Here is a 12892-nt window from a genome sequence, read left to right as displayed (position 1 = left end):
CGGGCAAATCACCTGAGGTCTGGAGTTCGAGACCAGCTGGCCAATATGGTGAAACCCTGTCTCTACTAAAAATACAAAAATTAGCCGGGCATGGTGGTGCACTCTTGTAATCCCAGGTACTCGGAGGCTGAGGCAGGAGAATCACTTGAACCTGGGAGGCAGAGGTTGCAGTGAGCCAAGATCACACTACTGAATTCCAGCCTGGGCAACAGAGCAAGACTCTGTCTCAGTAAACAAATAAATAAATAAATAAATAATTGTGTTTCAGCTGGTGCAGTTGATTTGGGCCAATCCATTCTCTGCTCCTCCAACTCTGATGGCCAGTAACTTATATTTTTTGGTAACTTCTTTTTTTTTTTTGAGATGGAGTCTCGCTCTGTCACCCAGGCTGGAGTGCAGTGGCTGGATCTCAGCTCACTGAAAGCTCCGCCTCCTAGGTTTATGCCATTCTCCTGCCTCAGCCTCCCGAGTAGCTGGGACTACAGGCGCCCACCACCTCGCCCGGCTAGGTTTTTTTTGTATTTTTTAGTAGAGACGGGGTTTCACCGTGTTTGCCAGGATGGTCTCGATCTCCTGACCTCGCGATCCACCCGTCTCGGCCTCCCAAAGTGCTGGGATTACAGGCTTGAGCCACCGCGCCCGGCCGGTAACTTCTTTATTAAGATATAATTTGCATACCATACAGTCCCCCCATTTAAAGTGTATAGTTCAATGCTTTTTATCCACAGAGTTGTGTAACTATCACTATGACCAATTTTACAAAACTTTTATCACCCCAGAAACAAACCCCACACCTTTTAGCAGTCACCCCATCCCCTAGGCTCCCCCAGATAACATGTATCTTTGAACCTTTCTCATGCCGTTGTGATATCATCTACAGGTCTTTAGGCCATAGAACACATACCTTGTACATTTGGCTTCATTGGAACCTCACTCCCACAGAGCAGCTCAACTTTTCTTTACCAAAACATAGTCCCACAGGTCCTCCTAGGGTAAACTGCTCATCTCAGCAGTCAGGATAACTTCATCTCTGTCTTTCCTATTTAAAAAAAAAAAAAAAGCATATCAGAATACAAGTGAGTAAGAGTCATGATATTTTAGAACTGACTTTTAAAAAGGTAAATTATTCTCAATATTTGGTACAGTTCCTTGGACCCAATTATCCACCTTACAAGTGATTGATTAATCCAGCATATGGTGATGCTGTGCTTAAGGACAGTTGATCTTAAGTGTGGCTGCTCCTATGCCCTTGGTTTGAGATGAGTTCTCTGTAAAGGAAGATCACCTCAGTCAGGACACTTGGCCCGCCTTCCAGATCAACCACGGAGCCCCAGCAATCATGGGGCCTCAGGTGTCCCAGCCAGAGTTCTCTTACTGCTGCCAACATGCTGACTCAATAAAAATGCATTAAGTACTTTCTTTTAATTGACAAACAACAATTACATATATTTATAGGGATAACACCAATTTTGTATGCAGAATTGTATTAATGGAGTGAGGCATACAGTACAAACAGGATATAGTCTGACCCTCAAAAATGTCTATCCAACCACATAATATTAGTGAAAAAGGGATTGGTATATAAAAAGGGAAAAAGTAATTGTTGGGCTTTGAGGATTTCAAAGATCACTTCTATGACAGAGCCTGGAACCACTAGTGACAATGATTACAAGAGACTGCCCCCAAATCCAAGACCTCCTCTCCAACTTCCCTCTCCATCACTCACCTCTGGACACTTTAATGGAGCCATCACCTCCCTGAGGACAGAGATAAATTTCACTCAGTTCTACATGTCTTCCAGCATCTAATGCAGGCTACCATCACAGGTACCCTGGAAAAGTTGGGTAAATGAATAATGAGGACATGTATGTTTAAAGATGACATTCAGCAAGCTACTACTAAATGAATGCCTTTTGATGATAATTACATATTTTACAGATAGTGGGGATGGGGTGAGAGAGAGAGAGACACTAAAATAAATAAAACTCTTTTCTCCTTGTTCTCCTCAGAGTGGAGATGACTCCTCAGAAGAGGAAGAAGGGGAAGTAGATAGTGAAGTTGAATTTCCACGAAGACAAAGGTAAAACCAACAAATGCACATGCTTGCTTTTAGTGGAATGGGGAAAAAATCCTAAGTTTACCACACCTGCTTTTCAACCACAGGTGATTCCCTGGCAGCCACCTTATAGGCAACTTTGAACTCACTGTGTTCATGTTTTCCTGTTGCCACGTTTTGGCAGTTGTTCATGCACAGCAGATCCTAGTTCATCAGCATTCATTTTACAGCAACTTCATGATGAGGAGCATGAATACAGATTCAAGATTACAACTGAGAATACAGTGGGCAGTTTGTGACAGATGGCCACGCTATTTTATGGGTAATTGTGTTGGTTTCTAGTGTGTCTCCCTGTGTTAGTCTGCTCAGGCTTCTGTTACACAAACTGGATGCTTAAACAGAAATTGATTTCTCACAATTTGGGAGCTGGGGAAGTTCAAGATCAATGTTCTAGGTGACTCGGTTCCTGATGAGGGCTCTCGTACTGGCTTGCAGACAGCTACCTTCTTGCTGTTTCCTCACATGGCAGAGAGAGATCTTCCTTCCTTTAAAAGGTCACAGTCTTATTGGATTAGGGGCCTACTCTCATGAGGGTCTATCTAGATACAAATATATTGGAGGTTAGAGCTTCAACTGATGAATTTGGGAGGAAGACAATTCAGTCCATAGCATTCCCCATGCCTTAGATTTTATACCTCAAGTTAAATATGATTAGATAAGTTGAGTCCACCTTCAACTCAGCCTTAGAAATTAGCTTCTTGCTTAGATAGCGATAATAATACTCCTGCTAGGAGTCAATAAGGACCATCTCCCCATACTTCTAAAATAAAAGCTGCCCCTAATGTAGAGGAGAAGATAGTTTTCCTACCAAGAGGTCTTTTTCTGCTAATAGACACTGTGTTCTTAAAGAGTAATGCTCTAAGAGGCAGAGGTTGCAGTGAGCCGAGAAGGTCTCCCCAGGAAGGTTTGTGTACCTGCCCCAAAACAGGAATTCCCTACAAACCAAAGGACTCCTGGCCCTTTGATAAATTATATTCTGGATCCCCACATTATGCACAAAATTGAAATCTGTTCTCATTCCCTGCTATTCCTGGACTCTTTATGGCCTCTTCTTATATATCCCTGATCTGTCCCCCGACTCCCCACCAACTCACCCCATCACCTGGCCTGGGCATCAGCCAGGCCTAGGTCATATGGCATAAAATCTCTTTGTACTACGCCAGGTGCTGTGGCTCACACCTCTAATCTCAGCACTTTGAGAGGCTGAATCAGGAGTTTGAGACCAGCCTGGCCAACAAGGTGAAACCCCGTCTCTACTAAAAATACAAAAATTAGTCAGGCATGGTGGTGCACACCTGTAGTCCCAGCTACTCAGAAGGCTGAGGCAGGATAATTGCTTGAAACTGGAAGGCAGAGGTTGTAGTGAGCCGAGATCACACCACTGCACTCCAGCCTGGGCAACAGAGTGAGACTCTGTCTCAAAAAAAAAAAAAAAAAACTCTTTGTACTAAGAAATACAGAAAGATCAGACAATGGCAAAAGAAAAAGGCAGTCTTTATTATTTGTTTTCTTATGTTTTTTAAGCCAGTGTAAGCTAATATCATTCTTATTTACTAAGCTGCTTATAAACAATGGGAAGGAAGTGAGGAACTTTTGCAAATTTTCTCCCCAGAAGCTCTGGCTCATCAGAGCCAAACCCAGATGTTAACTGGAATAGCTACTAACTGGCTGGGCAGTACCCACAGCTGCAGAGTGAATGTTCCTTCCAAGCTCATTTCTGTTGGAGGCTAGTCAACAGAGGTAGTGAAGGCACTTGGGCCCCCAGGGTCACCATGCCCAGTGGATACTGGGCTCTGGGAAATGAAGCTGGGGTAGATTGACAGGGAGGTGAGGGATGGGGGTTAGAGAAGGACACTGATCAAAGTGTGTGTAGACCCAGCCCAAACCTCAGCTCTGCCTTTTCTCATGGTGTGGCCTTAAACAAGTCACTTCCCTTCTCTGGCTCCAGTTTTCTCATCTGGGAAATGAGTTAGTCCAGAGACTCTCCAAAGTCTCTTTCACCTGTGAGAATCTATGACTCTAAATAAGAGGCATAATTTCAATTTGGACATTTCCATACCATGCATACATGTACATAATATGATTAGACAAGCTGATTTTTTTCAAAGACAAGTCATAGCCATCAGCTTGGAGTGTAGTGTTTAGTCACATAAATATATAAACCAAATGAAAGGGGAAATTAAAATTTCCTTCTTGTGTTAGTTACCTTGGGCTGCCATAACAAAATACTACAGACTGGATGGCTTAAACAACAGGAACTTATTTCTCAAGTTCTGGAGCTGGGGAAGTCCACGATCAAGGTGTCAGCAGATTCAGTTTCTGGTGAGGGCTCTCTTCCTGGCTTGCAGACAGCCACCTTCTCTGTTTCCTCACATGGTCTTTGCCCTGCACATGCATGTTGAAAGAGGGTGGGAGGGAGGAATGGAGAGAATCTCTTCCTCTTCTTATAAGACCACCAATCCTATTTGATTAGGACCCCACACTTATGACTCCATTTAACTTTATTTACCTCCTGAAAGCCCTGTCTCCAAATACAGTCGCACTGGTATTAGGGCCTCAACACGGAATTTCATGGGGGATAAAATTCAGTCCATTGCTTTAATGTTAAAAGTTAAACAGTTTCTACCTATCTTGATTTCTTAGGCCTCCTCGATGGCAGGAAGAAAACTAGATTATCCCTACCACTACTATGAGTGACAGATAAGGAAAGGAAAGTAGTTGTTCCTTCGACTAAGTTCTCCTGGTTCTTCTTGGTTCTAGGCCCCATCGCTGCATCAGCAGCTGCCAGTCATATTCAACCTTTAGCTCTGAGAATTTCTCTGTGTCTGATGGAGAGGAGGGAAATACCAGTGACCACTCAAACAGCCCTGATGAATTCGCTGATAAACTTGAAGACCGCTTGGCGGAGAAGCTAGACGACCTGCTGTCCCAGACGCCAGAGATTCCCATTGACATATCCTCACACTCAGATGGGCTCTCTGACAAGGAGTGTGCCGTGCGCCGTGTGAAGACTCAGATGTCTCTGGGCAAGCTGTGCGTGGAGGAACGTGGCTATGAGGTGGGGGCTTCTCCCTTCTCCCATCACTGTTCCCTATTTTGCTCTTTGGGGTTTAAGACTCTAGAGGCTTTACAATTTTCATTTAGTAATAAGATATAACAGTAACCTTGTATTAGTCTGTTCTCACACTGCTATAAAGAACTACCTGAGACTGGGTAATTTATGAAGAAAAGAGGTTTAATTGACTCACAGTTCCACAAGATGTACAGGAAGCATGTCTGGGAGACCTCAGGAAACACAATCATGGCAGAAGGTGAAGAGAAAGCAAGCATGCCTTCACATGGTGGTAGGAGAGAGAGAAAGCAAAGGGGGAAGTGCCACCCACTTTGAAAACATCAGATCTCATGAGAACTCACTCACTATCATGAGAATAGCAAGGCAGAAATCCTCTCCCATGATCCAGTCACCTCCCACCAGGTGCTTTCCCCAACACTGGGAATTGCAATTCAACATGAGATTTGGATGGGGACACAGGGCCAAAGCATATCAGGCCTCCAAGAAGTAAGTAGAAGTACAGAGATCAACAGAGCTCCCAGAAATGAGGCAGTTTCTCCCAAATGACACACACACACTGAACTGCTCAGGAACCCTTCATGTCAAGATTTAACTCAAACATCCCCTCCTCCCACTCCCATCTCCCAACATGGTTAAAGGTCTGAGCCCAGGTCAGGTGTGGTAGCTCAGACCTGTAATCCCAGCGCTGAGGCAGGAGGATCACTCCAGGGTCAGGAGTTCAAGATCAGTCTGGGCAAGATAGCAAGACTTTGCATCTACAAAAAAAAAAAAAAAAAAATTTAGTTGAGTGTGATGGTACATGCCTGCAGTCCCAGCTAGTTGGGAGGCTGAGGTGGAAGGATCTCTTGAGCCCAGGAGTTTGCGGCTGCAGTGAGCTGTGATCACACCACTGCACTCCAGCCTGGGCAACAGTGAGACCCTGTCTCTGGGAAAAAAAAAAAAAAATTATTTTAAAGGTCTGAGCCTCCCCGCTCCATACCCTGACTCTTCCCTGGATGATGCCATCATAGGACATATAGCACTTTATTTCATATTCAGGATTGCCTTTGGAGAGGCAGGCTAGCATAGTGGTTGCAAGTGTATACCCTGGAATCTGACTGCCTGAATGCAAATTGCAGCATTCCACTTACTGTGGGACCCTGGGCAACCCACTTAACCTCTTTGTAAAAAGGGGATGGTAATAGCATCTGTCTCATAGGGTTATCATGAGGACTAAATGGATTAACAGATGTATTAATAAAGTACTTACCGCAGGGCACGGTGGCTCATGCCTGTAATCCCAGCACTTTGGGAGGCCGAGGTGGACGGATCATGAGGTCAGGAGATCAAGACCATCCCGGCTAACACAGTGAAACCCCATCTCTACTAAAAACACAAAAAATTATCCAGGCGTGGTGGCACACGCCTGTAATTCCAGCTGCTCAGGAGGCTGAGAGGCAGAAGAATCACTTGAATCCAGGAGGCGGAGGTTGCAGCAAGCCGGGATCACGCCACTGCATTCCAGCCTGGGCGAAAGAGTGAGACTCTGTCTCTAAATAAATAAATAAAGTACTTACAACAGTGCCTGGAGCATAGCAAACGCTACAGAAGTGGTGGTGTGGTGGGCACTGTTATTATTGTCGTAGCAATCATCATCATCATCTTTATGTGTTTTCTTTCTCCATAAACCCCACAAGGACAGGACCTGGTCTCATTTACCTCTGTAGCCCCCTTACCAAGCGCAGTGCCTGTTGTGTGGGAGGTGTTTGACATATATTTACTGAGTGTATATTTACTGAGTGATTATAGAAATGAATTAAGGTTTTATTTTGTCTTGCCTTTGCAGAACCCTATGCAGTTTGAAGAATCGGACTGTGACTCTTCAGATGGGGAGTGTTCTGATGCCACAGTTAGGACCAATAAACACTACAGCTCTGCTACCTGGTAATGAAGGAATACATGTCCTGAAGATCTCGTAACTATACTGGCATTTCAGATCCACCCCACCCCCAGACTTCTCCCACTCTCCCCCAGCATTTTGTCTGGGAAGACAGACTACCCCATCTTTACACCCCCTAGAAATGAGCTGCAATAACAGGAACATGAAACTTCGCAAATCTCTGGAAAATAATATCCAAATGAAATTAAGTCTCACTGAACATTTCAATCAAGAATGGCAGGGATCTATTTTATTGAATATTCTAGCTACTGTAACATTGATATTTATTTTTGTTTGACATTTTAACACTTTGTACTGTAAAGAGTGAACTATATATGAGATAGAGATACAATAATTTCTTGCAAAAAAAAAAAGAGAGATAAAGAAAAAGAAAAGAACAGAAAAAAAGAAATAAGTGGAATTTAGGAGCAACATCCTTGGGAATTTGTGGGGCCGGGAGGTATTATTGCTGCTTGAACAGGGGACCAGGTCTTTTGGCCATAAGTGACTAAAGAAAAGCCAGAGCAAGACATTTAACATTTCAGAACACAAAGAACAGCAAAAGAAAAGCCATTCCAGGCAACTTGTGAACAGATCATATTCACTTCAACCAGCTTGTCCAGGTGGGTTACGGAAATGACCTAGAAAAGTCTGGTGACCAGATACTCGCACCCAACGTCTTCAAGGGCATGTGCTTCCTCTAAGAGGGAAAAACAAACAAACCTGTATATGTGGAAGCTGATTTCATTTTTAAATGTTTAAGCAGCAGTTGGTAGTGAGGTTTACAGATAGTGTCAAATCTTGTTTTTGGCAAATACGTCCCTTTTTAGTGCTGTCACTGTCATGACCTTGACAAATGTGCTACCTTGACCCAATGTGTTGATCTTTCATACTCAAGTGCCATTTCCTTGTAGCTCATTTCCTTTCTGTCTGCTGACCACTTACTGTAGGAACAAAGGTTGGGGGGGCAGTACTGAGGAGGAGAAAAGGGTAAGAGAGGAAGAACATCTACAACAGTGTTAGGAAAGCGAACGTGGAATTTATAAAACTCCATTCTCAGGATCACTCAGTTCAGCTACGTGGAGAAGATGGAATCACCCCTCTCTGGAACCAGGTTGCTTGTCTACTTGAGTCATATTGATTCAAGCAGGAGAGCAGACTTTAAAGGCAGCTAGGATGTATGTGTCTATACAATGTCTGAGCTCAAACCATCCCTTTGTTTTTATTTACTAGCTCATTCTATGTTGGAAGTTCTTTTTTTGTTTTGTTTTGTTTTTTGTCGTTTTGTTTTGTTTTGTTTTGTGACAGAGTTTCACTGTTTTTGCCCAGGCTAGAGTGCAATGGCACAACCTTGGTTCACTACAACCTCTGCCTCCCGGGTTCAAGCGATTCTCCTGCCTCAGCCTCCCAAGTAGCTGGGATTACAGGCGCCCGCCACCACGCCCAGCTAATTTTGTATTTTTAGTAGAGACGGGGTTTCACCATGTTGGCCAGGCCGGTCTCAAACTCCTGACCTCAGGTGATCCGCCTGCCTCGGCCTCCCAAAGTGCTGGGATTACAAGCATGAGCCACTGTGCCCAGCCTATCTTAGAAGTCTTAATGACTGGTTACCATTGTCAAAAAAAAAAGGCAAAAACAAGCAACCTCCAAAAGGCAACTCCTCTCCCAGCACCATAGCATTTTTGTTCAATGCTAGTTGTAAAATATCTTTTACTTCACTCCAAATCAATGCAGTTTTAAGGAACTGGATTTGAACATTTGTGGAAAGAACAAGTGATGCTGAGCAGAGATAGGAAAGATTTTTACATTTGCCAAAAGCATGAGGTCCTGCCTGCCTCCAGGGTCATGGGCTCTGAAAAGCATTCCAAGGTACTTCATGGTGCCTTGGCATTATGGAAAATTTTATTTAGAAGTTTATGTACAAATAGATGTTGACCTAGTACCTGTCCCTGTCTCCAAGATAGATTACTGTCAAACAACCTCTCTAGATTCGCTGGACTCTTTGACATTGCATCATGTTGGACATTAGGAAATACTTGCACAGACAGCTGTTAAACCATTTCCAATGCACATGAAAATACTGTCACTCCTCTGGGTTTCACTGATTGTATCAGCCAAAAAGGAAAGGCAGGAGGGAATTTAGAATTCCTTTTGCTTGTTTGATCCATTTGTTTACACTTTATGTTGATACATTGATTTAAAATGTAGTGTCTGTGATTTATAGCTCTTAGGTAGGATGAAGGAAAATGTTTAATTTATACAAAGAACAGTATTGTTTGCATTAAATTATTCCATTTTGTAAAAATTCTGTAGCTGGACTACATGAAAGATCTTAAGTTATGGCATTATTATCATTGTTATTTTATTTTATAATATTATTCTCATTTTCTGTCGATCAGAAGGTGTGATTTATGATGTAGCACAATGATTGTGTTTATTGCTAACCAGGAATTATTATGGATTTTATGATTTTAATGAAGGAATGAAAATGGAACTGCTATTTGGGAGCTCCCTGGTATTGATCTTAGCTGTGTTCCCTAATTTTCTGTGTACAACAATCATCTGAGGATGCATGTTCTGCCCTGAAGCCCAATGGATACATGTGATTTTGACCTGATCATGAAAGCTCCTGGGTGGGCCGATAACCCCCAGGATGTCAAATAGTGGATGGACATATAGTTCAAAAGCTGTAAACTTTCTAAAGTTTCTTAGGAAATAAAATCATGGGACTATATTAGAAATAAAAAGAGAATGATTTAATGTCCTGAGAGGAACAGACCTAGAGGGTTTCCGCACAGGGCTCATGGATTCATTTCAAGAACTGACAACATAGTTTGCAATCTCCTTCCTGCCGGACCTCTTTATTCTCCCATCTTTATTCTCCTAGTGGGGAGTAGCAGGGAGACTGAAAAAAGAAATGGTATACAGTAGTCCCCTCTTACCCATGGCTTCACTTTTCATGGTTTCAGTTATGCTCAACCACAGTCCAAAAATATTTGACGGAAAATTCCAGAAATAAACAATTCATAAGTTTTAATTGCACGGCATTCTGAGGAGCATGATGAGATCTTGCCCCTTGCTGCCCTGGATGTGATCCTCCCTCTGTCCAGCATATTCATGCTGCTCATCCATTAGTCACTTAGTAGCAGTCTCAGTGATCAGAGCGACTATCTCAGTTATCAGATGACTGTATTGCAGTGCTTGTGTTCAAGTACCCTTACTTGATTAATAATAGCCCCAAAGGGCAAGAGTGCTGTGCCTAATTTACAAATTAAATTTTATCATAGATATGTAAGTATAGAAAAAAAACACACAGTATATATAGGGTTTGGTACTACCAGAGTTTTTAGGCATCCACTGGGGGTCTTGGAATGTGTCCCCCAGAGATAAAGGAGGACTACTGTATATACATGTAGGGCATGACATAAAATGCCTAACTGTGATGTCATCCTAGAACAAGACTAAAGAACTTTAAGAAGGAGGCCTGGTCACTTAGAGAAGCAAGCACTGGAAAAATATCTTGAAAGGCCATATTTTCCATCCTCTGACTTCAGATCTCACTGTACTGCAAATCTCTCTGGTTCATTATTCCTTGGAACTGAGATGCTACAACTCTATGTCTTCTTTCTATCCAACATGAAACACTGGCACTTTTGTCCAATTCTTGCCCACCTTTAGTGGCAACAGGGAAACATGAGGGTCAGCTTCTATCTTACATCTTTCAGTGATGGTCTTCCTAGAAAACCTACCCCTGATACCTCATAATTTTGATCAGTTTTTTTTTGAATTCTCATCTTGATTATCTGTTACACTATTGTCATCATACACCTTATCTGGATTAACTGTTATGAGTATGTTAGGGTAGTACGTAGTGGCTGAATCTCAGTCATTCGTTGTATAGTTGAGAGTTGAATAAAGTCCATATTGAATACATTTTTTGGAGTAGAACTGACTAGGTTTCAGAGAAGAATAATGTCCTTAGTGGAGGTTAAAAAGGGAAATACCTTTTCTAGCCCAGCCTGGTCCTTTGCTGCCTGCCTTGTGATAACCAGGAAAATCTTGAATTGATGTATGTTTCTTTGAGAACGACTCCACAGTCATCTGAAGAGTGTTGAATCAAGAGCTCGGGGAAGTTATGAGCTAATTCTTCAGTCCCGACAAGTGTTACAACAGTGCTTCCAAGAACCTCACAAGACTGTGATTTCAAGTGGCTTCATTGATGGAAAGTTTCACCACCTTGGGACAAATGTCCATGTTCAGTTAGCATCTGTTTTTGACTGACTGCAAGATGATGAGTTTTAATTTGGGTTACAGATGAGCATTTTGTTCTGATTTCCATCTATTTCTAGATCATATGCTCTGGAGAACAGTTCCTTTTAAAATTGCTTTGCAGAGGGACTGAGAAGCCTGCATCTACTTTGAAATTATAATGGACCTTACCACCACTTAAGTTTAGACCTGTTTGCAAGATGGTGGGGAGCTCCTGCTTAGAAAGATGAAGATGCCAGCTCTATTGTAAACTAGCATCTTCATCTAGCTACTTGAAGTTGAGATACTATATTTTAAAATGTTGGCATCAACATTTTAAATGTTCTAGAATTAAAGACATTTTGAGTAGGATTTAGTAGGTACTGGACATCTCCTGTAGAGCTTGATCATGCTAAATTATTCCCTCTCCTTTTCTAAGTAATATATGTACTTGGGTTTGGGGTTTGCCTGGCGCCAAACCAGACATTTTTTTGGAGGGAGGGCGGGCAGGATCTCACTCTGTCACCAGGTTGGAGTACAGTGGCATGATTATGGCTCACTGCAGCCTCACCCTCCTGGGCTCAAGTGATCCTCCCACCTCAGCCTCCTGAGTAGCTGGGACCACAGGTGTGTGCCACCATGCACAACAATTTTTTTTTTTTTTTTTTGTAGAGATGGGGGTCTCCCTGTGTTGCCCAGGCTGGTCTCGAACTCTGGACTCTAGCGATCCTCCTTCTTTGGCCTCCCAAAATACTAGAATTACAAGCATGAGCTGCCACGTCCAGCCTCCAGACTATTTTAAATGCCCTCTCCCACTGGGGAACATTGGCATCCTTTAAGAATAAATGCATCCTTTTTGATCAGATTACTTACTCTTTTTTCTTCAATGTCCTACGTCTCAACTTTTTTCTTAAAACAGTCCCACTTGAACTTCCTGGAACTGAATTCTCCAGAACATAACATTTATAATCCATAGAATTCCTGCCCTGCTCTGCAGTAGAGTGTGCTATGTTTTGTTTTCCCGCTGAGCCAGAAGTCAAAATATTACACTACCACTTACCACCATCTACCCCCTCCAAGACCAAGACCAACATTATGTATTGAGCACTGTATCTTCCCTACTGAGCCGAGACACAGCCTCAGAACCTCTCAACATAGCACTTAGAGCAACAATTGCCACTTGACTGAAATTGCTGTTTGAGCTTGAGTTAGCCCCAACGGGAGAACGACAGGCTCGCGCTATAGTGTTCTCTTATGGCTCTACCTGTGGTGTCAAGGGTGGTACCACTGAAAGGGGAAAGGTCACTTCCCTCCACCCACTGCCCTTCTGGACAACAATTCCAATGGAAGGAACACCAATCACTGATGGATCCAATTCCAAAATGTCTCTTCATTCACATTTAATTCTGTTGAATGAATATGTTCCTCCCTCACCTTTTATAAACAGTAAATTAATATAAGTCCCAGTTACTTGCTTCTTTCTTAGACTCTATGAGACTCATGTACCAAAATAATGTGACATTCTTTTCGAGACTTT

At 42.7% G+C, this 12892-nt stretch overlaps 1 protein-coding gene across 1 annotated transcript in view; it reads left to right on the top strand.

Moving 5' to 3' along the window:
• The window catches only part of MAP3K13 (mitogen-activated protein kinase kinase kinase 13), a 106429-nt gene extending 96591 nt beyond the window's left edge, over positions 1–9838 (top strand). Inside the window, exons 11-13 of the mRNA XM_026454888.2 lie at positions 2010–2080; positions 4877–5174; positions 7015–9838. Coding sequence (XP_026310673.1) covers positions 2010–2080; positions 4877–5174; positions 7015–7116 — 471 coding nt within the window. The 3' untranslated portion in view covers positions 7117–9838. The remainder of the gene's footprint in view (positions 1–2009; positions 2081–4876; positions 5175–7014) is intronic.
• The last annotated feature ends 3054 nt before the right edge of the window (positions 9839–12892 follow it).

The sequence above is a fragment of the Piliocolobus tephrosceles genome, chromosome 2 (genome assembly GCF_002776525.5).
Source record: "Piliocolobus tephrosceles isolate RC106 chromosome 2, ASM277652v3, whole genome shotgun sequence".
NCBI lineage: Eukaryota > Metazoa > Chordata > Mammalia > Primates > Cercopithecidae > Piliocolobus > Piliocolobus tephrosceles.
Note: the sequence above shows the minus strand (reverse complement) of the source record. Positions and strands in the feature narration are given on the sequence as shown.